Consider the following 26,673-nt stretch of genomic DNA (forward strand, 5'->3'; position numbering starts at 1 on the left):
TTAAAACCATGGGAACCTGCAGAAAAAGTTTATAGGATATATAAAGTCTCATGATTCTTGTTCAGGTCCCATTCAAATCCCTAGTATTGCTTCATTGTTAAACTAGCTGTGAAAGATAGGTGGTCTACTAGTGAAAGGCAGCTTATTAAGCATGGCCTTCTAAGTTGATGTTACAATCCCACATCGAGTAGGAGATGAGAGCCTTGATCGCTTATAAATATAAGGTTCAACATGCATTTTGAAGACATAACTCACTTTATGAATCTAGTGAGGTAACGTATTTTAAACGACTTGTCATGTGCAGATATAGACACATATCATCGTTGACACTATCTCTAAGGATATCAGCCATACGCAATTACCTAAGCCTTGAGGCTATGTTGATGCCACTATATAGTTCTAAAGACTCGACCTCTCTCTTTTAAGAGATGTTTTTTAGGACAAAACCTACTATATGGTTCAGTGGGATAATATCTCTTGGATGGCCTATTATGAGCCGATATGGGCACACATCATCACAAGTCATTGTTTATGTTGGTTTGGCTACGCAGCAGCTTCTCCAAATGGACAATATTATATTATAAACTGGACTTGAAAAAATGTGCAGTGACACACTGACACTTTACGATAATGGCATACATATCTAATGTAAAATCAACCATAAAACTAATAAATCTTTTTTTCTTGAAAGAAGGATCAGAGAGATAGCTGTAGAGATGTCAAAAACAAGTTTAGATGCTGCTTTACCCTTGTTGGAGGCTTATGATCATCATTGTGAAGATCAAAATGGCAAAGGAAGATGCTGGTGGATCAAACTATTGGATGTCAAAGAAGGCAAAGACCAAGTCTTCTTTTCGCTGCCCATGATCCTTACTAATGCTTTCTACTATCTAATAACTTTGGTTTCTGTCATGTTTGCCGGTCACCTTGGTCAGCTTGAGCTTGCCGGCGCCACTCTTGGGAATTCATGGTGCACTGTCACTGGCATTGCTTTCATGGTACGTTTCTCTCCCTCTCATCCCCCACCCCCTTCCACACACACACACACACACACACACACACACACAAAGAGGAATAATTTATGATATTATCATATATATGGTTATGAACATACAATCAAAGAAAATGATTTGGAGCAGGCATGGCAGAGCTCTGGCTGAAGTGTGGTTTGCATCCTTAATTTGAATTGATTCCTTTTTCTGCTACATAGAGCAATGTCTTAGTCCTTTTGGGCCTAATGCTTCGATCAAGTCTTTTTGTTGATCAAGTATAATGCATATGATCCTGCTTTTTAATTTTCTTTCTCTTTCTTTTCCTTCTCTCAGACTGGATTAAGTGGAGCACTTGAGACACTTTGTGGTCAAGGATTTGGTGCAAAACTATACAGAACATTAGGAATTCATCTTCAAGCTTCCTGCATCATATCCTTTCTGTGCTCCATAATCATAACCATTATCTGGCTTTACACAGAGCCTTTACTCATCTTCCTTCGTCAAGATCCTCAAATTTCAAAAGCTGCTGCTCTTTACTTAAAGTATTTGATTCCAGGCATATTTGCATTTGGATTCCTTCAAAACATCTTGAGGTTTCTTCAGACACAATCTGTTGTCATGCCCCTCATCCTGCTTTCAGGAATCCCATTGTGCATTCACATCGGTACAGCTTATGCATTGGTTCATAAGACAGATCTTGGTTTCAGAGGAGCTTCGTTGGCGGTTTCAATATCTTTTTGGATTTCAACTCTAGTGTTGGTCATATATGTGATTTATTCAAAGAAATTTAAACATACTTGGGAGGGGTTCTCTTCTGAATCATTACGTCACATCCCAATAAACTTGAAACTGGCCCTGCCCTCTGCTGCAATGGTGTGGTAAGGGAACAGAAAATGCTTCATTTTATTGGTAGCAGGTTTGTGATGTAATATATCTTACAAGCTCTCTTTGATGATTTGCTAGTTTGGAGTACTGGGCATTCGAGCTTTTGGTGCTCATAGCAGGAATGATGCCAAACGCAGAACTAACTACATCTGTGATTGCAATGTGGTATGCTTTACAGTTTACACCACAACACATTCTTTGCCAAAATGCAAATGTTCTGCACTTATTTTCCTGACTTGACTTTGGTGATGTTTTCGTTTCTCCTCAGTGTGAACACAGAAGACATTGCCTACATGTGTACCTCAGGTCTAAGCGCTACTGTGAGGTAAATGGCTGGAAATTAATTTGACACTTCTTATTTATAGCATTTCCATAATTTAATCCTATACGCTTTTAGATAATGAAACTACGAATTTCTGTTAATAGTACAAGGGTGTCTAATGAGTTGGGAGCAGGAAATCCTGATAAAGCTAAACAAGCCATGGCTATGACTCTCAAGCTCTCTGTCCTTCTTGCTCTTCTATTTGTTTTAGCACTAGCCATTGGTCATGATATCTGGGCTGGCTTTTTCACTGATGACCTTTCCATTATAAAAGCCTTTGCCTCGATGACACCTTTCCTTGCTATCTCTATCGCATTTGATGCCTTCCAAGTCGTCTTCACAGGTTTCAAGGATCCTATTTTCCTTATCTGCTCTAATTTCTCTATCCTTTCCTTGAGGTGGCTAGCTGTGTGACTTGTTCAAATCTTAATGTAAGTATTTTAATTTTACGCAGGGGTAACTAGAGGGTGTGGTTGGCAGAATCTGGCTGTTATTGTTAATGTAGCAACATTCTTTTGCGTTGGTATGCCGATGGCAACCCTCCTCGGATTCAAGTTTAAGCTTTATTCTAAGGTGAAACGAAACAAAAATAGTCTGTTTCTACGTTTACTTACACGAGCATGCAGCTATTCACAGACACGTATTAGACATTTTCACCTTCTATGACAGCAATTTCCCTGCATACAAAATTGAGGAAAATGCACCTAGTAACTCATCTTATTCCCAATCTTTGTCCTCTGGATTTTCATATTCTGTTTACTCATCTTATTGTCAATCTTTCTTCTATCGATTTTCATATTCTGTTGTCGGAACATTTGGGATCAGGGATTATGGATTGGTTTAATCTGCGGTCTGTCATGCCAAACCTGCACTCTGTTGTTGATTACACTGCGTGCAAAATGGACTAGAATGGATCTCTCAGAACCAGAGGAAAACGGTAAGGAAAATACAAACTTGCCTTGATAAAATCACCAAAGTATGCTTTTGATGAACAGAGGGACAGATAGGAGAAATTCAGATGCCATAATGCTCTATTGACTGGGACAACATGAAGAATTTTGTCCATGAAAGCTCTCTTTTCTGCAATAAATTGGTACTTATGCAGTGCAGAGAAATATTTTGAAAAGTTGAAAAGATGAATTTGACTTCCATTTTTCATAGCACTTTTTAAATAAATACTGGAGATTATGAATGGCCAAGGCTGCCATTTCTGATCAGGGAAAGGAGAAATAAAATAGCAAGGCAGAAGAGCTATGTCACATGTCCCCCCCGAGTCGTGTTTTCTTTTCCTTTTTATTGTCATGAGTTGAAGCAGTAATATACTTAGACATGTAACTCGCTCGCGCTTTGCTAAGGATTGTAATAATTTTTTATCGAAAAAATAAAATGCTAATGTATTTTTTGTTGTTGTACCAGGGTATTCTCCAACCCTTTCCAAACCAGAAGATCAATCCTCTTCCTGGTATCGCTGGGCATCTTGAAGTGGGTTCCCCTGTAAGCGAGGATTCAAACTGTGTTTGCCTCACAGGGAGGACTAACCCTTTGCCGTTAGAACGAATCCTATCATGTATTGCTAACTTGCTTTTTAATAGCTTTTTTATTATCAAGAATTCAAAATTCTATGCATATTAATAGTGTACGAAACCTTTTTTTTAAATCCGAAGATAGTGGTATATTAGATGACATTAAAAAAAATATTTAGATTATAACACGCTTGTGCTAACTTGTGATAAACTTTTAAATTTATGATTAGAATCATGAAATCGTGATAATTCTATAGAAAATAATTCAAAATAAATAATGAAATTAAATTTTCTATCACCAAAATATTGAATGATAAAATTAAAAAAAAATTAATTTAAAAAAATGATAAAAAAACAATATAAGTCAATCTAGTTTAACCTTCTAAACTCACAACTTAGATCACGAGAGCCTCATAACCTTATGAAAAGCAATTTAGAAAAACATAAGATGCTTAATTTTTCATTAATTAAATGTTGATGGATGAAATTAGAGAAAAAATTAATTTGAAAAAAATAAGGACAAAAAAGATGCAAGTTAACCAGAGTTAACCTATCAAACTTGAAACCTAGGTCAATTTTTCTTGGATTATGAGATTGAGATAAGTCTATAAAAAGCAAATTAAAATAATTACAAAGCCTAATGCCCAACTAACTCAATGTTGAAGGATGCATTTGATTAAAAAAAATCAAATAACAAAAAGTACTAAATAAAATTGACCTCAGTTAACCTAGACTAACCTATTAAAATCATGACCTAAGTCTCGATACTAAAAAAACCCAATAGGAATCAAACAAAAAAAAATCATGAAACTCAATTCTCAATAAATCCGATGATGAATAATGAAATTAAAAAATAATTAAAAAAGAACAAAAAGAAAAACAACTCAGTTATTCAACCAAACTCGTGATTTAATTCATTATACCAAGATAACCAAATACAAAGTAAACTAAATACAATTACAAAACACAATTTCTAGAGAATTTAACATTTAAGGATAAAATTAAAAAAAAAACCTAAGGTAAAAGACTGAGGACCAAATTTGATATCCAATACTTTGCTATTTTAGATAATGTTAGTGCAAAAATCAAGGGAAAGCGAGAGAAGAGAGAGAGAGAAAAGGAAGATTAGGCTGCCAAAGCCAAACCAAACCTTTTTTATGCATTTATGTTGTCTTGGAGGGAAGAGGTTGTCGAGACAAATCAAATAATATTAAGGAAGGCTGCTAATAGATAATGGTAGCCACTGTATGCGCCACCGCTGATGCATATGTTGCATATACCAACCATTTCCCTCTATTTCTTTCAATCCAGTCCCTAAATATTAATTTTAATTTCAAACTCGATCTCTAAAACTTCAATTGTTCTAAATCAATGAAATGAAATTGTATTTTGCCAAATCAAGCATCAAACAAGTACTAGAATTTTTCCTCGACATCGTAATAACCCAACATGAAGTCAATTGAAGCAAACTATCAAGTCATCCTAAATAAACCAATTTGAAAGGATAAAATTGAAGAGTAAAAGAAAACTTGAGTGAAAAAAGAAAAAAAAAAACACAAATGATACCATTATTACAATCCACACTAATTTTACGCCTTAATCTTCAATTGGTTTCCTAAATATCTTTTTTTTTTTGTAATTGCACCGTAATTATAGGTTTTAATAGTAATAACAAGTTGTTTAAAATATATTGTATCAAAAAATAATTTTATAGCTTTAAAGTAATAACCAATTAAGCATTCATATGTCGCTTAATTTTTTAATTAACAATCTCACAAGTATAAATAATATAGGTTTTTTATATAATTTTAAATCAAAAATAAATTTTCTTATAAAGTTAATTTATTAATTTTATAAATGATTTTTTTACCGAAATCAATGACTTTAGTCCAATCATATCCACCTTCATAAATAATTCAAATTAGTAGTACATTAATTGCAATATTTTTTAATGGTTGTTATTGAGTACAACTAAAATAATCATGGCTTTATTATAGCATCATCATCTTTGAATGAAAAATATTTTAATTTAAACAAAAATTAAAGGTTATCATGATAAAAGAAAAAAAAAATCCTAATATAATTTAGACTTCATTGCATTAATTAATGTGTAAGGAATAAATTGATAATCGATCAAGAGAATGATTAATTAATAGTTGATGATTTAAAATCGATATGATTAGGAATGAGATTTTTTGAGTGTTTGAACAATAGATAATCACACGTTCACATCAATATTCTCTTCTTTAAAGTTCACCTGTAAAATAATCCCTTTTAGTGAGGACTCTCAAGTGATAAAGTCATCTAAAAATAAAAGTGTTTGTTTTTTATTTTTATATTGTAAATACTCCAAGAATTAAAGTATAAATACTTAGAGAATAGAAATTGTGAATCCAATAGTGAGGATAAAAAATTATTTTATTTTGTTTGTATTTTTCTTTTACTTTCACTCTTTGTAATTTCTCTATAAAAATAAATTATTGAAAAAGCCTTGAGCGAGATTTTCTCTATTTGTTAAGAAGAAACTATCATTTTAAGTATTCTCCACCCTAAAAATTTCTTCTTCTTCTTTTCCATTCTTATGAGAAAAAATAAACTCTAAAAAAGTTAGAAATAAGGATGTTGCTTCTTTTGGTGATGAGTTTAGGTTCCAACCACAAACTAAAGGAAATCGTAAGGGCTAAAGATCTATTAAAATGGGTTATAAAACTAGAGGGGGTAGAAATCTAACTTCCACCTCTTGAAGGGGGGAAGGTAGTTCTCAACATCGAAGAATTCCTTCCCTTATTTCCTCTAGGAAACCTAGGAGAGAGAGCGAAAGAGAGGGAGAGAGGCTACCTTAAGCTTCCGAGGACAATGCACTTATCACCTTAAGTACAGATGAAGTAGTATTTGTAAATAATTGGTAACTAGAGGAGTACATGGCTACTTGGCCTTCCAGGAATGAAAGAATTACCCAATTGACTTTGGCCTCTACTCAGGTATATTTTGAGATTACTTTCCCAATATGGATATATGAGTTAAGGTATAACTTCTCTCTTAAAGGGTTTGTAAGGGAAGCTTTTTGGTATTATAGGCTAGTTACATCCTAATAGATGAATAATTTTGTCTACCTATGATAGGTTCTTTAAGCTTGTAGAAATCAAGCCTATCATAAATATATTTAGAACTTATTACTATTTAGTTGCTAATACTGATGATGAAAATGATGTGTGTTAGTTTTTTACTTTCACAACAAACTCATTGGATTAATGAAGGGGATCTTTTACGGCAAACATGTATACGTCAAGAAATAGAGGGGGGGTGGATGATAGTAAGATACAATTAGATGATAAACCTCATAGATGAGATGTAAATAATTTAGGGTTATTCTTACTATTAGAGAGTACCTTCCCTAATGTGAACAATAGGCTCCATCGAAGCTCAGATGAGGAAAAAACATGTGTTATGTTGACCTCCACCTTAACTGAGTATGGCGTCTATAAAATGGCTAAAGGGAATTACCGTGCTTTGTTATAAAGTATGCAGCTTCCTTATCTCTTATTTTTGTTCATCTAAATATTAATTTCTGACTTTAGTTTTGGGCTGGGTTAACAGTTGAAGGAGAATGAGAAACTTCAACTTGTCTGCATCAAAGAGGAGATTTTCATCTCTTGACGTGAGTGGAGTTAGGACTAGAGTAAAGATGGAAAATGATCCCATCAATATAGATGAGCTTTCTTTTCTTGAGAAATCTGTACATGATGAAATAATGACGATAGCCATTTTCTCATAGAAATGATAGGAACCACTACTTCTCTAGTTGAGGATCAACTGTAGATGACCCCTTTTGAAGTGATTGTAGGTGTTGTTGTAAATTTTAAGAGGAAAATGGTTTCCACCCCTGTAAAGCTTGGTGTTATAGCCTCAGTTACAGAAACCTCTCTTGTGGCACCACTAATGCCCTCACCTTTTATTTCAACTGCAACGACCTCCCTAGTTGCTGAGACTTGTTTTCATGATGCTTTTCCTGAAGATGGATAATCTAGGCTATAATGGATCTTTAAGAGATTAAAGATAAAAAAATTCTTAGTTGGTTTATCAATACCTTAGATAAAAACTTTTTGGTGAGAAGAGTGTGAGGTAAGGGTAATTACTAGATGGAGTTGGGTCATATTAAGAGTGAAGGTCCTTACACTGAAGGTTAAGTTATTTTCAGAATAGAGAAACTTATTGAGAAAATGAAATAGCAAATCCAACTTTATTTTTTCATTTCATTCTTTATTGAAAAATATTAACAATTGTTATTGCTAAAGGTGTTGATTACGACAAGGAAATATAAGCTAATTTGGTAAATGACATGTTCAGTGTAACAGAACTTAGCTTTGAGAGAGAATTTTCTATAAAATTTCATTAATGAAAGACATATATATATATATATATATATATATATAATTACAAATGCTAACTGGTTCCTCATATTTAGCAGGGAGACCAATTCCTAATGAATTACAAACTAAGATCTTATCAGCTCAAACTTGAACAACCAACGTAACTAGAGTATAATAAATAACATTGTCCTATACTAATATACCCTTTTAAGATAGGCCACGATTAGAGAGGCCATCTTGTCATGGAATAATTAAAATTGAGAGGTGGATAATAGATTAGTTAGAAGATCAGCGAGTTAGTTAGTAGAAGAAACATGAGCGAAATGAAGCTTACCAGATTGAACTTGATCATGAATGAAGAGATAATCCATTGTAACATGCTTTATACAAGAATAAAAAATGGGATTGGAACTTAACTGAATCACCCCTACGTTGTCATAGTAGATTATAGAAGAAGAGGGAAAAGCAACGCCAAGTTCTGAATTAGCGAACATGCCCAACTTAGCTCAGCAGTAGTGGCTGCAATTGAGCGATTCTCAGCCTCTGTTAAGGACTTGACAATGGTCTTTTATTTCTTCAAACTCCAAGAAATTAAGTTACACCTAAGATAAACTAGATAGGCACTGGTGGAGGAATAATCATCTTTGTTGCCAGCCCAATTAACATCCGAAAAGGCATAAAGTTTGTCAACAAAAGCATGAAAAGAGCAAAAGGAGTCACAACGCAAAAGAAGGCTTTTGTTTAGCATACTAAGGAGATAATATAGAATGCACTTGACAAGAATCCATTATGCATCTGTTGGACTGTGTATAAATTGAGATAATTTGTTCACAACAAAGGACACATCCAGTCTTGTAAGAGAGAAATATTAAAAACTTCCTACAACTTCATTATAAATGGTGGGATCAGGTATTGACGAGCCAAACTTTAAGGAAACAACAAAGATAGTGCTTGGTATGGGTATGAGGACCGGTTTGGCTTTCAGTCAGGCAAGTAAGTAGGTAAGTGATATGCCTACGTTGAGAGAGTAGGAGGCCATACTTGTGAGAAACAACTTCAATACTAAGAAGTATGACAAATCACTAAGATCTTTAAGAGAGAAACATTAGGCAAGGCTTGAAAAATTATGAGAGAATATCATCATTGCTTTCTATGACAATTATGTCATCTACATAAACCAATAAATATATAACATTCTGAGCACTGCTAAAGATAAATAGAGAGGTATCAAAGTGGGAATTATAGAACGTACCAGACTTGAGGCGCTTGTTTAAGCCCATGAATAGCTTTATAGAGTTTGCAGATAAAGGAGGGATTGTCATGATGAACCAACCCAGGTGGTTGCGCCGTGTACACAGTTTTAAAGAGGCGGCTTTGAAGGAAAGCATTGTCGATGTCTTTTTATTTAAGAGACCATCCTTGACTGACAACAAGACTAAGCACCAAATGAATAGTTGTTGTCTTAATAACAAGACTATAGGTCTTATGATAGCCCACTCTAAGATGTTGGTGAAAGCCTTTAGCAATAATACATGCTTTAAACCGATCAATGAAACCATCAGAGTTTCTTTTGATGCGATAAACTCACCTATATCTAACAAGGTTAGTGATACCATCACAAAAAAACAAGTTCCTACATGCCATTTCGAATAAGAGCATCATATTCCTCAGATATAACTTTATACTAGTTGGGAACTTTGATCGCCTGAGAAATGGTAGAAGGTTTAGTTTAGGAGTTGGATGATTTAACGGTGTGAAGTGTGAGTTTTTGTACAGGTTTCTTGATATTGTTCTTGGGCTGAGTGATTATGGAGTGGTTGGGATTTTTTTGAGGTGATGGTAAAGGTGGTTGAGACATGAGAGACAGAGTGAGAAGTATAGGGTTAATAGGAGAGGAACGAGAAAGTACCGGTGAAGAGGGGATAGTGGGCAGAGCTTCGGTAGTGTAAGAAGAAGATGATGAAGGACACAATTAAGAGCCCATAAAAGGAGAAACATTTGCATGACGTTGTTGATATGGAGTTGAGAGAGCTAGTTGCTACTAAGATGTAAAAGAAATAGTAATGAGTGGAGGAATCCAGTCAAACACATGAGATGAAGGACTTGATGGGGCAGTGGGAGAAGAGTTATAAGGAAAGACAGACTCTATAAATTGCACATGATGGAAGACATGTATTTTTTTGGTGGATTTATCAAAACATAGATATGCACTTTGAGAAAAAGAATATCCAAGAAAGACATAAGGCTTGGACTTTGTATAAGTTTATGAGATGTGCATGAACCTAACTAAGGATAACACAAACGCCAGAACACTTTAAGTTTAGAAAAATTAGAACTCCTGTGAAAGATTGACTCATATGGAGAAGACATGTTTAACATGGGAGTAAACATTCTATTAATTAAATAAACTGTGGTGGTGAAAGCATAAGTCCAGAATATGGTTAGAATGCAAGCATGAAAAAGAAGTGCAAGGCCTGTTTCAACAATGTGAAGATGTCTCCGTCCAGAATACCCATTATGTTCAGGTGCGTGTGGTGGAGTAAGGAGATGACTTATTCCATTTTCTGAAAGAAATGCTTTGAGAGCAATGTACTCACCACGTTATTTTGAATAAAGGGAGATAATGTTTTGTTAGAAATGTTTTTTAATAATGGCTTTATAATGCTTGAACATTATTTGAACATTAGATTTTTGTTTTAATGGATGAACCATATGTACTTGGTAAAATGATCAACAAAAATGACATAATATTTGTAAGCATCATGTGAGACAATAGGAGAGGTCTAAACATAAGAAAATATAATTTAAAGAGGACGAGTTGTGATCAAGGTAAATGTAGAAAATGATAGTTTATGACTTTTATTGCTTAAACATGCATTACATCATAAATCCTTTTGAGAAAAACAATGTAAATGATAAAATGATAAAATATAGTTAAGAATATAAGAGGTTGGTTGACCAAGTCGTTGGTGTTAAATGAATACTATTGTTTTAATAGTGGAGAAGACGGGAATAGAAGATGAGGGAAAGCTTGCAATTGACAATTCATAAACACCATTTTTAGTTCCACCTTACAGAAGGATGTCCCCCATCTATAAGTCCATCACATGAAAACAAGTACGGAAAAGTTCAATAAAGACGTTATTAGTTATACAAAACAAGGCAATGAAAATTAATTTTTTTTGCATTTATAGAACTCACAAAACATCTTTTAATGAAAGGAAAAGTTGGATGTAATAAGTAATACTGAACCAGTGTGACTTATGGGAAGGTTGGTATCGTCTCCATCATAACATCATTGTGACCGGTGTAAGGTGCATGAAGGGAAAGATTGTTCAGATTTGCAGTGATGTGATGAGATGCTCCACTATCCAGTAACAACGTTGCATTATTGGATGGAGATTGAAAAGTAAATTTAGTATGGAGATGTCATGATGATGTCATACCATAAAAGGAGTTGGCATTCCTAGAACCTAAAATTGGCACCAAATGAAATGAGGGACATTATTTAGCAATGTGCCCCTGAATTCCATATATTTACAATGTCCCAGATAGGGCTGTGCAGGCAATCAATTTTTTTAGCCTTGATTTGTAGGGGTGTTGGGCATGAACGATTGAAAGTTGGTGTTGGATGATGGATGAAAATTGTTCCCCGGAAGAGAGAACGAGGGTCTTTAGTTGGTTTTTAAGGGTCTCCAGTTGGTGTTGTTAGAGTTTTGAGTCATGGAATTGGTAGTAACAGGTCCAAGATTAGAGGAACGCAATTGTGTTTAAAGCGATGCTTCAAATGAAAGAAGCTTCTCATAAAGCTCATCGAAGGAGATTGCAATATCTCGGGCTTGGACAGTTTGGACATGTTCCTTGTAGTCGTCATCTAAACCTTCCAAAATCCTTTCAGTAAGATCTTTGATATCCATGGAAACACCAAAGACAGCGAGTTCATTGGATCTTGCCTTGACAAAATAGACAAAATCTATGATGCTCATGGTGCATTTGGTGAGATTCTTCAACTGCGTTTTCACTTGCTTGATACGACCACGGGAAGGTTTTGCATATGAGGTGGTAAGAACATTTCATGCTTCACGAGAAGAGGTGGTTCACGCCACAAAGGAAACTAATAGGGGAGAGAGATTGCTAATGAAAGCATTTTTGATGAGTTGGTCTTGCCTAACCCAGAGCCTGTAGGCAAGATTAAAAGCACTGGTGCCATCAATTATGAGGTTTGTTGGTGGGCACGACTTTGATCCAATAATGTAACTAAGAAAATCATAGCCAACAAAGATAGTTTCAAATTGAATTTTCCAGGAAGTATGGTTGGAAGAATTCAGTTTGAGAGGAGCTTGAGCAGTGTTAATGGTGATAAGGTGGTTGTCTATGTTTAATGGAATTGATTTTGACATTTTATAAAATTAAATGGAGGATCAGAGACTACTCTGATACCATAACAAAACTTAGCTTTGAGAGAGAATTTTCTATAGAATTTCATTAATGAAAGACATATATATAATTACAAATGCTAACTGGTTCCTCCTATTTATCAAGGAGATTGATTCCTAAGGAATTACAAACTCAGAGCTTATCAACTCAAACTTGAACAACCAATGTAACTAGAGTCTAATAAATAACAAAGTCTTAGACTAGCTGTTACAATTGTATACGAAAATATATTGGCTGACGCAATGCTTTTAAAAGCAAGATAGATAAAAACAAAAACAAAAAAATATAAGCTTTTTGAAAAGAAATCTATTAGGATGAAAGTGATCTTTATATTTTCGTTAGTTATCAATGTGGAAGATTTAGTAAGGTTAAAACCATGGGAACCTAGAGAAAAAGTTTATAGGATATATAAAGTCTCATGATTCTTGTTCAAATCTCATTCAAATCCCTAGTATTGCTTCATTGTTAAACTAGCTGTGAAAGATAAGTGGTCTACTAGTGAAAGGTAGCTTATTAAGCATGGTCTTCTAAGTTGATGTTATTATCCCACATCGATTAGGAGACGAGAGCCTTGACTACTTATAACCATCCTTCGAAGATACAATTTGAAGATAAAACGTATCATATGATTCTAGTGAGATAATATATCTTAGAGGATCTGTCACGTGCGGATGTAGACAGATATCATCATTGGTACTATCGCTAACTTATATCGTTGACGCTATCTAGTCATTATCATTGACGGTGTCTAAATCGCCTGGGAGGCTATGATAATGCCACTATATAGTTCCAGAGACTCAACCTCTCTCTTCAAGAGATGTTGTTTTTTTTTTAAAAAAACCATGTAGGTGGTGGCCAAGTGGTAAAAACTTGGGACCAAGGGGTTTGCTCCTTCTATGGTCTCAAGTTTGAATTCTTGGTTGCTCATATGATGGCCACTAGAGGCTTACATGGTCGTTCACTTTAAGGCCCGTAAGATTAGTTGTGGTACGCGCAAGCTGACCTGGACATCCATGTTAATCTAAAAAAAAAAAATGTTGTTTTTAGGACAAAACCTACCATATAGTTCAGTGGGATAATATCTCTTGGATGGCCTATTATGAGCCGATATGGGCACACATCATCACAAGTCATTGTTTATGTTGGTTTGGCTACGCAGCAGCTTCTCCAAGCGGATCTGCACCTTCTTTTTCTTATTATATGCGTATTTTTTCATTAAAAAAAAGGGAAAAAAAAATACATAGCATATCCCAACTTAAGATTTCTGAAGAAACACTCGGCAAGTCTCAACAAATGAGTCCTTGAATTATATGTTGAAATGGTTCAGATTATGTCCTTTTTGGGGTAAAATCCCTCTGAAGGTGGTAAGCAACGAGATTCGTGGGACATCAAAAGTGAGAAGTTGATTGTAGGTTTTTGCCGACTTGTTTTAATCTGAATGACAACCATGACAGAATTTGAGGGAGCAATTTAGTTGAAACAAATCCCAATCAAGTACACAAACGTCTGAGCTTAACGTCGTGCATGCATGCAACTGAAGTTCAAATGCTCTCTCCAGCCTGATATTTTGACAGAGTCATTGTTCTTGGTCAGTGAATATAAAATCTATTTCTTTATAGAAAGCCACTGCATCATAAGACAACGCTTGTTTCTACCACATGCATATTGATTTCATGACTAACTTTTTGCTACTTGCTAGTAACTTGCAGTTCAGCTAAACTGTCTGTCGACAATTAATGGAGAACATACCGTTAGACAACAATGGGGTTCTCTCTCTCTTTGGTTATAGACAGATCTGTTGTAGTCCAACTGGTCCTTATTGTGATTAACAAGAGGGTACCGGCTTGGCAACAAAGGCCACTGATTAAGCCAATCCATAAACCCTGCACCAAAGTGAATACATGAGAATTCATAAGAGTTAGTACAGGCTCCAGCCTTGTTACATTTCTTTGACAATGTTGCTTTACCTTAACATATAGCTTTAACTTGAATCCAAGAGCACAAGCTACAGGCATGCCAATACAGTAGAATGTTGCCAAGTTCGCATAAACAGCCAAGTGCTGCCAGCCACAACCTCTGGCCACCCCTGCAGAATGTCAAATGCATTTTGTGAAAAAAGGTTTTTCGTTTTCAATTTGACAGGAAAGATTTGTATATAGATGATAAGGAGCTTCTGAATTTAGTGAAATAGAAGAAGCACATCATTGAAGGATATTCCCTCCAGGACCTTATATTCTTCAAAATAATAATAATAAATAAAATAAATTACGATAACTTCATTCTTTAAACCATTTCTAAAATCTAAGCAAATTGATTCTGAGAAAAGAATGATCAAGGAAATTGTGATTAGTCCTCTAATCAGAAAGTGTATCTGATTCCCTTTCATTGATGACAAATATGAGAAAAATTGGAAATAATCCTCAAATAATTAACTTCCCATATCTACAGAGAAGTGCATGTTTCGAACCTGACAAGACACCTTGCACAGAATCAAGAGTAATCGAGATTGCAAGAAAGGGAGCCATTGATGCAAATTCCTTGGCTATTGTAGGGCTGCTACTGAAAAATCCAGCCCAGATGTTGTGACCAAATGCTAGAGCCAGAACAACAAGAAGAGCAAGAAGGACAGAGAGCTTGAGAGTCACAGCCATAGCATTCTTAGCTCTATCTGGATTGCCCTCTCCTAATTCATTTGACACCCTTGTGCTGTTACATGAAGTTATTAATTTCAATATCTAAAACAGAAAAATGAAACAATAACCAAACAAACGAAATTTTAATTCAAATTATCAGCAAACCTTGCAGCGGCACTGAGACCATAGGTTAACATGTAGGCCACAGTTTCTGTGTTTACACTGAAAATTAAAATAAAATAAAAAAAGGACAACCAAAGTAAGAACGAGAAACAGAAATTTTATTTCAAGAGATGGTAAAGACAGACAATAGTAATTGAACGTACCATATTGCGATCAACGAGGTGCTTATTTCTGAGCTCGGCATCAGTCCTGCTAGGAACACCAGAATCTCAAAGGCCCAATACTCTAAGCTGGCAAAACATTTTGGGAAGTGGAATGCTAGTGAGATTTTATTAGTCATGATCAAGAACTGAACAGAATCCTGTAAACTTTCTCTTACCATACCATTGCAGCAGAAGGCAGGGCTAGTTTCAAGTCATGAAGAATGTAATGAAATGACTCAAATGAAAACCCACCCCATGTATGCTCAAATTTCTTTGCACAAATCACATAAACTGCTAACATTAGGACCGATATCCATAGTGAAATTGATGCTGCCAGTGGAGCTCCCTTGAACCCAAGAGCTGTATAGTGAACCAATGCATAAGCAATGCCGAAATGAATGCACAGTGGTACTAATGAGAATATCACAGGGGGCATTACTACAGATTGTGTCTGAAGAAACCTTAGGATGTTCTGCATAATGCCATATGCGAACAATCCAGGAATGAGATACTTCATGTAGAGAGCAGCAGTCATAGAAACGTGAGCATCTTGATGGAGTAATAACAGAATTGGCTCTGTATAGAACCATATAACCGATATGGTAATACAGAAGATGAATGATATAATGCAGGATGCTTGAAGATAAATTCCTAGCATTCTGTACATCTTTGCACCAAATCCTTGACCACATAGTGTTTCAAGTGCTCCACTCAAACCTACCTGGAAAAAAAAAGAAAAACAACAGGTGAGGATAAAAATAGGATCAACTAAATATCATCGTCTCAAAAGAGGCTTTCAAAGGACACCGAGACCATGAAAAAAAACCTAAATTAAGGGTTGTATGTAGTTGGAATCAAAACTGAGTCTGCCAGAAAAAAAATATCTGGTAAATGCACCAATTCTAATGTGGATGACCCGTCTAAGAACAGAAAGAGAAAATACTTCATTTTAGGATACAAAAGCTAAAGCATGTCCAAAGACACCTTGATCATTAAAAAAAGAGGAAGGGCAACTTATGATTGAATGAAGCGTATCATAGTGTTTTTAGCTAATTATACTAATATTATCATGATCTGTACAGTGTTTTGACACAATCATGCACTACCAATTCTTATTTTACAACACCTTTTGAATTCTGATCACCGCCACCTGCCTGGTGCCTATGGAAACTCTGTTCTTAATTTACTTTAGTGATCTGGGAACAAACATGCAACCCACCTGGACTCTTACCATTTCAACAGGCTTCTTCTACTGCTCTAGAGACTATACAATCAACGATCTAAATAAAACTCAGCCCAGCCCGATAAATCATGTATCCTTGATGTAGCTAATGTGCTGGGCTTTTACATGTTTTTATAAAGCCAATGATAACGTGCTGCTAAATTCATTACTGCCATCATCACAAATGATGGTGACCATACCACAATAGAATTGAAAGCGAACATTATGGAGTCCTAGTCTTGATGGCAATAATGACTAAGCTCTCCGTTTGTTGTTTTTTAAGTGGTCAATCTTATCACACAGCAACATGTGGAGCACAAAAATCTTGACAGTATCTCACATTTCAATTCTGGCAGACACATCTTATCGGTTTGAAACAATTCTAGAATCAGACGTTAAAAATGGGATGAAGATGGAATTAAGGAAGTAATACAAGGCAAGAACTAAGATATGAGCCCGACTTATTACTCGGAAAAAAATCATGAAATGAAGGGGGAGGTTGGGTTACCATGAAGGCAAAACCAGTGACCGTAGCCCATGAGTTAGCCAGGGTGGCTCCAGCAAGCTCAAGTTCTCCGAGATGACCAGCGAACATGACAGAGACCAAAGTTATCAAGTAGTAGAAAACATTAGTAAGAATCATGGGCAGTGAAAACAAGATTTGGTTCTTGGCCTCTTCTACATCTAACACCTTCTTCCACCGCAGCCTCCTCTTTTCACCTTCTTCTACAGTACTGTTGCTACGCCCCAACAAAGGGGCAGCTTCAAAACTTGTGTTCGATAACATTTCTTTGATCTTGGCCTACCTTCTCCAGCCTTATCGTCTATCTTCAAGCTTATACTATGTTGATAGTTCTTTTTTCATTAAACAAAAGGTGAAAATGAAGGAGATTTATACGTGGTGAATCAGTCCTGTTATGTTCCTTTTATTTTATATTTTAAAGGGTAAGGTTTTTTTTATTCAATGGTTTAGGAAGAGTCGTTTGATTTCACATGACCTCACACATATTTATTTGAAGGTTATGGGTCGAAGCAGTAAGGAGAAGGGTTAGGGCTCCATGTGTCCTCGCATACTTGAGACACAAGGACGATATTTATTTAAAGCAAGGTCTTGTGAGAGACATTAGATCAACCCGATTTTAGTTCATGTGTGATCAATCTAATTAATATACGCTCAATCTCCTTACCAAACAAATATGAATGCCAGATGGGTGAGATATCATAAAATGCTAGCTTGTGAACCAAGCTTCAAACCACTAGCACAAGAAACAAGCCAACCGCGTCACGACAAAGCAGCCAACTTAGTATTCAAGTTGCAGCCAATGAGCGCAGAGAAGAATTTTCACTGGAACTTGCTCATAAGAATTTTCACGACATATAAATCGACTTATGCTGTGTAAGTGAGCGTTCTTCTCTGTGTTTTCAAGATCCCTCCCTGTGCTGTGTGCCTTAGAGAAGTGTGAGTGAAAATTGAGTAAGCTGCTTTGTGTGAGCGTTTTGCAAGTGCTCTTCGTATTACAAATATAATAGAAAGTGTTTGTTTTTGGTTGTTCCTTCAGCTGTTTTGTTCAACAGACAACCCATTTATTCTCTTCTTTAGTTAAACAGTTGAGTTCTCCTTGTTCGTGTTAGTCATAATATTACCTTTTGACACCAAGAGAAGGCACCAGGAGACCTGATCTGCTCTCATTGCTGGAACAACTTCAGCGGGCCATTAAAAGCTGATAAGTTCAGCCAATCGATCCTTTTCTTTGAATTATGGATATTTTCAATGTAAGTATATATTTCTTTAATTCTTAAACAACAACAATCAAATATAAATCATAATGCTCATAATCTTGTAACTTTATGATTTTCATATTCAAATAGTTATTAAAAGAAAATGTGCCTTGATCCATAGAAAGTCGTTTGAGAGAATAAAAATTATTTTCACACATGCTTCTTCTATGGAAGAAAACATATAGTTATAGGATAAAAAAATGACCAATTTTTTAAATTTTTTTAATAGACTTCTAATCTTGTATATCCATCCATTTTATATGGTTATAATAAAAAACCACTTCTCAAAATTAACCAATATGGTTTCAATATTAATATTTATTAAATTATTCAAGAGCCCATTATTTCATTGATATAAGCCATATTTTCTATTCTCTTACTTAGCTCACATAATATTATCTTTTTTCATGATTTAATAAATATACTACCATAATCCGCTTAGAGTAACATTAAAACTATATATATATTAATCATATCATATATCATAATTATTAAGCAAGAGAACTAATAAGAGTCATCATGGTTGTATATCATCTGTTCGACGTGGTTCTTTCCATGTACTATATAATATTAGTTCTTATTTTTTTATTTTTATTTTTTTAAATTAACGTGGGTGTCCGGGCCAGCTTGCGCGCACCACGACTAATCCCACGGGCCCTGAAGTTAACGACCATGTAAGCCTCCAGTGGCCATCATATGAGCAACCAAGGACTCGAACTATATAATATTAGTTCTTATTTAATATCACCTATAAATGCGAAGCATGTACTTGATCCAACAATAATGTCATTATCAAAAACAATTCATGCTATCATCATGCTAATTTAAACATATATTCTAATTAAAAAATAAAAAATATAGTAAATATATACGTAAGATTACCTTTAAGTGTTAAATATATAAGCATCATAAAAAATCATGACATCAATAATACTTATTCTTTCAACATGATAGCTTTTATGCGGTAATTATCTTGTTAATGAATCAACAATCATAAGATTGGTGCTATGTTTTCAATTGGTATTTTTTGTTTTTGAAATTATTCTTTAACAATATAATATTCAATTCCATATGTTTGCACTATTTGACAACTTGTTGTTTTTATAGAAAAAATAGTTGGGAAATTATCATGATAAATTTTTAATGGCTTGGTGACACCATCAACTATTTTAAATCTTGAAAAAAAGTTCTATAACTAATTTGCTTAAGTTGTGGTCTCAAAACATGTCACAAATTCAACTTTTATAGTGGATACGATAGCAATAGACCCTTCGCACTCTACCATGAGTTTTTTCATTTAGCTAAAGGGAACAAATACTCAAATATTGATTTTCTTGTCTCCAAATATCTAACAAAATCTGAATCTAAATATTCAACCATCTCAATATGATCTAGTTTTCTATAAATTAATAAAAAAAATTATTATTTTCAATTATCTTAATACTTTCCTTTTAGTCTTTTAATGATCCAAACATGGATAACTTTGGTACTTCCTAGCATTTAAAAAGCAAAACTATTATCTAGCCTAGTCAAGTTTGATAATTCATCAAGCCCCTAACAATTGATGCATCAAGAATTCTTTCTATTTATTTGTTTTTTAATTCATTCTTTAGGCATTGTAAGAAATTAAATTTATCTCATTTTTTAATTGGAACCATATTTGCTATGATTTATCTATTCCAAATCTCAATAAAAATTTGTAGATATATGTTTTGTTAGAAAACCTTATAACAATCATTGTGATCTATCTTAAAATATTTCTATCGCAATCATATAAGTTGTCTATCTCATATATTTCATCGCAAATTTATTATAGAGGAATTTCTAATTCTTTTATATTAAATCAAGATCATTATATGTAAATAAAATTCCATCAACATACAGTTCATGAATATAAATTTGTTCTCATTGACCTTTGAATTTATATACTAGTTAATAGTATTTTTCTTAAATTCAAAGGAAATAATAATATCATTAAAATTTAAATATCATTTTTTGGATGATTGTTTAACTTTTTATATTGATATCTTAAGTTTACATACCATATGCTCATTTCCATTAGCTAAAAACTTTTCTGGTTGATCCATACAGACTTATTCATCTAAATTCTCTATTAGAGGGGTAGTTTTCACATTCATTTAATGTAACTCTAAGCCATAATAACTACAAAAGCTATGATAATTTGAAGTGTTTTTTTTAGAAACCGGTGAAAAGGTCTCTTTGTATTCAATATTATCTTTTTGAGTAAAACTTTTGATAACAAGTCTAGCTTTATATTGTTCAATATTATCATTTGAGTCTTATTTGGTCTTGAGGACCCTTTTACATCTAACTATTTTGTAAACTTTAGGTATTTCAACAAGGTTCTAAATGTTATTTTATTTTGTTTGCTTCAATTCATCTTTTATGACATCTACTCATTTATCAAAATTACTAATATTATTTAGTGGCTTGTGAAATATAAAATAGGATCATTATTAATTCTTAAGTTAAATTTTGACTCTTATAAATATACCACATAATCCTTAATAACAATTTTTCTTTATGTTGGAGACCTTTTTAATGCTATTTCTTTTAGCTTAATAATAATATTTTCATTAGAAAGGTATATAATCATTCATTTGTTGCTTTTGGTAATGATTAAATTGTTCAACAATTAAACAAACAGTAACTTTAGAAGATATAATTACATGATGCTTCATTCCCACTAACTCTTAGCAATATTAGTTTTACAAATTCATGTGTTATGAATGGATAATAAAATCTATATCTTTTAGATCTTTTTGGATAACAATGAAGATTTCACTTATTGTTCTTGAATCTATTTTTTTTATGTGGATTATAAATTTTTATTTTTATTAGGCAACCCTATATATACAGGTGTCTTAAACTAGGTTTTTGACAAGTCTATAATTCATTAGATGTTATGAAACTACCTTACTAGGGACCTGTTTAAAATATACATGGTATTTTTCAATTTATACATACACAATAATATAGGTAAAATGAATAACTTAACATACTCTTAATCATATCTAATAAAACATATTTTTTTTTCTGTTTGCTATATCATTTTGTTATGATGTACCTAACATTATATGTTTAGTATAAATGTTATTTTTTTTAAAGAATTTATAAAATGGACTTATTGTTGTCCAGTTTTGTTATATATTTCATAATATTCATGAACTCTATCTAACCTTACAACTTTTACCTTTATGTGTGTGTGTGTGTGTGTGTGTGTGTTTTCTTTCAACCTCGTTAATAAACATCTCTAGGGTTATTACTTGAGATTTCTTATGCAATCAATAGACAAACCCATAATGTAAGTAGTCATCAATAAAGATAATAAAATATTTTTTATTATTAAAAAAGTTAACATTAAAGGGTCAATGTATATTGACACGACTAAAAGGTTGATGTCTTCTCCCAAGTGCAGGAGTGTCGAAGTAATAAATAACCCGGCAAGACCGGGGTCGAACCACAAGGAGGTTAATTGTATAAATTATAAACAATAATTATAAAACAACAATAACAACAACAACAACAACAACAACAACAACAATAATAATAATAATAATAATAATAATAATAACCCGGCAAGACCGGGGTCGAACCACAGGGAGGTTAATTGTACAAATTATAAACAACAATTATAAGTAGTAGTAGTAGTACTAATAATAATAATAATAATAATAACAATAATAATAATAATAAAGAAAGAGAAGAAGAAGAAGATGATGATGATGAGAATTTAGAGATGAAATATTAATGTAAGGATTAAACAATAATAATAACAAATGTCAAGGTTAGAGGTTCCACTAATGGTATATCAAACAAGTATAGTATAAACTCTTATTATTGAATTGGAAACCACACACAAAGGAGGTTCCAATCAGATTATATATTGTTAACATGATTACATTAGTCATCTTATTCAATTAATGCTAATACTTGTAAATCTCGTCAAGCATTCATGATTATAACTTATGTTAACAACAAATCAAGTTCCTTTCATAGCTCAGGTGTCGGTTATACCATACATTATGGGCTATGAAAGTGCCAAGCATTTGTTGTACCAAGTGTTATACAACATAAATCAAGATTAGTCATTTAACAAGCAAAGTATTAAAGAGTGAACAAGATAACAAATACAAAACATGTTAGTATCAAACATTAAAGTCCATATTAAGTTTACATTATACTTATTCTTACACCATTAGTGTAACCTTTTCACCTTGATATAACTAAATTAGCTAGACATAATGAAAGAAAGCAAAATAGATAAACAAAATAAGAACATAAAAGTTAACTAAGTAAAGGAAAGGAAATGAAAAGCATAAACTTAATATTAATGAAAGCAAAGCATAAACATTACAAAAAATACAAAGAGAGAAAGGAAGAGCATGATCTTGATCTGGAAACCAAGATGCCTAAATGCATGGCAAATGCCTCCTTTTATAGGCCAAAATTGGGAACTATTGATTTGATGACTAATTGATAAGTGGGTGGTCAACTTTTGACTTGGTGACAATCCTTATCTTCTCTTATCTGCCCAAAACGTCATTGATAACGTCAAAATTGGAGCCAGTTGCAAACATGAAAGTTGTAGGCAATTGTCTCAGCTTTCTGGTGTAAAAAATTCAGCTCATTTGGACTTCTAGAACTCCAGATATGGCCAAAATACCGAACAGTGCTCGGGCTAGAAGACAGATTCGGGCTTCTTTGTTGTTGCTACAATTTGGACTTGATAATGGCCTTTTTAGATCTTGGGCTCCATATGAAAGTTGTAGGCCTATGTCTTACCTTTCCATCCATATAAATTAGACCTAAATCTGAGATCTGTAGCTCCAGATATGACCCAATTACCGAACAGTGTTCCGGTTTGGATTGCACCGACATCTCTTTTCTAAGTTTGGTCATCTCTTTATCCTTGCAATTTAAGTTCTTCAAGTCATCAATCAATCCTTTCATTTATGTGATAGGCCTGCATTAAAAATAGACATTTACCATAAATTATAGGTATCTTATATTATTAGATACATTATTATAAAACATATTTTAGTTAAGGAGTTATTGATATTTCAAGTGCAAAATGATGATATAAAACCATGATAAAAATGCACTTTTAAGTACTAATCATATATCACTATGTATAGTTTAAAGAAGTTGCAATCTAAATCAATCTATCAAGTATTATAAGTAACTTCATATAAATTTAATTCTTAACATATAGTAGCATTGTGCTTATCTTCTTTTCTTTCTTTTTTTTCCAGAACCTTGCTTTATAATTTAGGCAAGCTTTCTGAAAATGATTAGGTTTTCATAGAAATGACTTTTGTCATTCTTATGTTCTTTCTTGAATTTTGAAAAAAGATTCATTTGTTTTAAAAGTTTTATTCTTACCTTTTTTATGCTTATTTTCAACTTTCTTCCTAGTCTTTTGATTACTTACAAAATGAATTGAATGAATTCTTTGATTATTAAATCAAATATTTTCCTGAATAAATATATTATATAATTCATGTATATTTTATTTGCCCTTTATAGTATTATAGTTCATTTATAAAAGACCATAGTTAGAAGGTAATGAGTTAATGCTAAATTATAAAAAATAATTCTAATACACATCTTCTCTCATAGATTTAAGTCTTGTTGTAATATTTATCATATTAATGTTATGCTCATGAATGGTACGAGAACCATCAAACTTCGTAGTGTCAAAGTAACTTTAATCTCCTAGTAAATAACATATCATCAGTTTAGCAATCTATCCACCACACTTTTTTTCCTTCAAGGTAGTGATTACACAACCTTCTCTCTTTGACCATGGTGACTTTATATCTTCTTACCAAAGTAGTTGTCAATCACTACAAAACACCATTACAACAACTTTAGTTCACTCTCTACTGATCACATTCCTATTATCATACAATAAAATAAAAACTAAAAATAAGGCTTTTGTGTTATTATGGATGAGGAAGAATCTTCAGTAATAAAGGATTGAAATGGTGTGGTCATGGAAAATTCAAAGGTAGCTTGATATTTCTTCATCTTTCAATGCTTTTTAGAACAAATTTTTTAGATTTTTTTTTATTATTATTTTTACTCGTATAGAGTATAGGTTTTTATAGCAATCATTGCTGATTTTATTTTTTTAATTTTCTTTCACAATCTAATATGAGTTTACATGATTTGATGGCTTTAAATTTTCATTTTCAGGCCTTGATTTGAATTTTTATTATACTTTTAAGTTCCTTAACTAACTACACATTCTTAATTTGTCTCATATATACAATTGTGACATGAGCGAATAAAGGGATTAGGTTGAAAATATGTAGGCAATTGACTTTTTATGGATTATTATAGTTTTGGTAGTCAAAGATAAGAAAAGGGTTTTTGAAGCTATTTAAAAGATGAAAAAATGTCATCTTCCTTGAGTTTATGGTTTTCTATCTGCTAGATGTGGTTAAACCTTATACCATTTCTTATTTGACTTAATTCTCAAAACCACATTTGGAAAACTTGATATATTGGTAGGATAACACATGTTAGATTTTAAGTCTTATAATTTGTTAAACAATTAAATTTTTAAGTGCATTATGATAAAATTCGAACTATGTATAGGTGAATAATGTTGTGATTATCAAAGAACCATCAAAATCTAAAAATTTAAGTTATTATATAAAAGCTCAGATATGATTTATATTAAACTCAAACACACTCTTATCAAGTAAAGTCTTTTAAGCTTGAAATATGTATAGGTCCACTATTATCTTTTACTTAATTTTATTATATAGAAAAAAATAATGAGATTCAAATTCATGATCATTTGATCAACAATACACGTACCATGTTAAATAACTATCTAAACCTAAAAGTTTAAACTATTAGGTAAGATTGTAATATATGATTTATATTATTCTTTAACTCACTTCTTTAAATGAAAAAGTTTTTTGAGCTTTAAACTTGCACAGACCTACCATTATCTTGTGCTTAATTTCATCAAATAAAATAGAGGTAGTGAGATTTAAACTTATGACTACTTGGTCAATAATACTCTGATACAATGTTAAGGAACCATCTCAATCCAGAAACTTAAACTGATAGATAAAGGTCTAAAATATGATCTATATTATACTCTAATAACAATAGTTAAGTTATACTAAATACTAATACTTTCTAAAGAGCATTTGAGTTTTCTAGTTGTTGGGTTCTTTTATAGATATGTATTTTCGATCCAAATTGAGATTTTCTATTGACCTTAGTAAAACTTATTGTTGGAGAGCTTATTGGTAAGTAGTGATATTTTGTAAGAGTGCATGATATTATTTAAGTTTGCCTTTAGTATGTTTAGAGTTTAAGTCGAACTCCTAAGAATCAAATTCATTTTCCCCTCGTTTTAATTATCCTCCTTAACTTTTATTAATTTTTTGTATTTTTTTTACATTTTATTTTGCTTTCAATTGTTATCACAAGATTAATGCTACATTTATGTCTCCTCTTTAATTTGGTTCAAGGTATGCATCCTTTTTTCCTTATATGATTAAGGTTAATAGTAAAATACAAAGGGAGGAAAACAATCATGCTAGTTTTGCTCTATGTTTTTTTATTTATATGACTCCTTGCATGTTTTCTCTTTTAGACTTTTTATTTTTTTATGTATAATTATTTCCTATGTTATTTTCCCTTAAATGGAGGATCTGTTAACCATCATGGTTTTTTTAAATGTTGTTTTTATTGTTGCATTGTTACAATTTTGTACTCGTCTTCTTGAATTTAGAAATCAAGCAACAAAGCTATAGACATGAAATGAAAGGTTTTTCTTATAATTATGCCTAAAAATCCTCATATTCCAGGACTTTATGAAGGTAACATATTTATTAATCTTCCTTACTATGATTTAGTCTCAATAGAACTCAACCATCTAAGCTACTTTATGCAGCTAATTTTGTTGCCTATTGGTGTCCCTCACATTATAAAATATAACAAAACCTCTTACCTTTTCAATTTGGGATAAATTTCTCTTTAACTACCTAATATACAAGATATATTTTAACAACAATCCCCAACTTAGCTTGTAAATTAAGTGGTACCGTGTTTCATACATAAAAGAAGGTATTTTTAGATTTAAACCTCTTTTTAGTGTAAGCATTCAAAACTCTAAAGAAATCATGATGACAA

The 26,673-nt window shown here is 32.8% G+C and overlaps 2 protein-coding genes across 4 annotated transcripts; one reads left to right on the forward strand and one right to left on the reverse strand.

Annotated features, from left to right (window-relative positions):
- Nucleotides 1-630: 630 nt before the first annotated feature.
- Nucleotides 631-3,821, forward strand: LOC105129226 (MATE efflux family protein LAL5-like). The gene is made up of 8 exons (XM_011031200.1): nt 631-998; nt 1,326-1,870; nt 1,956-2,042; nt 2,146-2,202; nt 2,304-2,542; nt 2,654-2,772; nt 3,025-3,136; nt 3,616-3,821. The coding sequence occupies exons 1-8, from the start codon at nt 717-719 to the stop codon at nt 3,678-3,680; spliced, it is 1,506 nt and encodes a 501-aa protein (XP_011029502.1). The 5' UTR covers nt 631-716; the 3' UTR covers nt 3,681-3,821.
- Nucleotides 3,822-13,931: 10,110 nt separating this feature from the next.
- LOC105129227 (MATE efflux family protein ALF5-like) lies at nt 13,932-17,593 on the reverse strand. 3 transcript variants are annotated; one of them, XR_843031.1, is made up of 8 exons: nt 17,219-17,593; nt 15,665-16,209; nt 15,489-15,575; nt 15,328-15,384; nt 14,997-15,235; nt 14,497-14,615; nt 14,212-14,412; nt 13,932-14,073 (listed from the first exon to the last, which is right to left on the reverse strand). XR_843031.1 is itself a non-coding variant. In XM_011031201.1 (7 exons), the coding sequence occupies exons 1-7, from the start codon at nt 17,495-17,497 to the stop codon at nt 14,281-14,283; spliced, it is 1,458 nt and encodes a 485-aa protein (XP_011029503.1). In that variant the 5' UTR covers nt 17,498-17,592; the 3' UTR covers nt 14,115-14,280. The 3 variants fall into 3 exon arrangements, 1 of the variants encoding a protein (XP_011029503.1); XR_843030.1 differs by having other exon boundaries at nt 13,932-14,088; nt 17,219-17,592; XM_011031201.1 differs by lacking the exon at nt 13,932-14,073 and having other exon boundaries at nt 14,115-14,412; nt 17,219-17,592.
- Between the last annotated feature and the right edge of the window lie 9,080 nt (nt 17,594-26,673).

Source organism: Populus euphratica, unplaced genomic scaffold, assembly GCF_000495115.2.
Source record: "Populus euphratica unplaced genomic scaffold, PopEup_1.0 scaffold86.1, whole genome shotgun sequence".
In the NCBI taxonomy this organism is placed as follows: domain Eukaryota; kingdom Viridiplantae; phylum Streptophyta; class Magnoliopsida; order Malpighiales; family Salicaceae; genus Populus; species Populus euphratica.

Bases quoted from the DNA above. Each gene is read 5' to 3' on its own strand.
- LOC105129226 (XM_011031200.1), top strand. From the start codon at position 717: ATGTCAAAAACAAGTTTAGATGCTGCTTTACCCTTGTTGGAGGCTTAT. The intron at 2,043-2,145 runs GTATGCTTTACA...GTTTCTCCTCAG, and splicing joins ACATCTGTGATTGCAATGTG to TGTGAACACAGAAGACATTG. The intron at 3,137-3,615 runs GTAAGGAAAATA...TTGTTGTACCAG, and splicing joins CTCAGAACCAGAGGAAAACG to GGTATTCTCCAACCCTTTCC.
- LOC105129227 (XM_011031201.1), bottom strand. From the start codon at position 17,497: ATGTTATCGAACACAAGTTTTGAAGCTGCCCCTTTGTTGGGGCGTAGC. The intron at 15,236-15,327 runs GTTTGCTGATAA...TTCATGTAACAG, and splicing joins GGTCTCAGTGCCGCTGCAAG to CACAAGGGTGTCAAATGAAT. The intron at 14,616-14,996 runs GTTCGAAACATG...GACATTCTGCAG, and splicing joins TGTGCAAGGTGTCTTGTCAG to GGGTGGCCAGAGGTTGTGGC.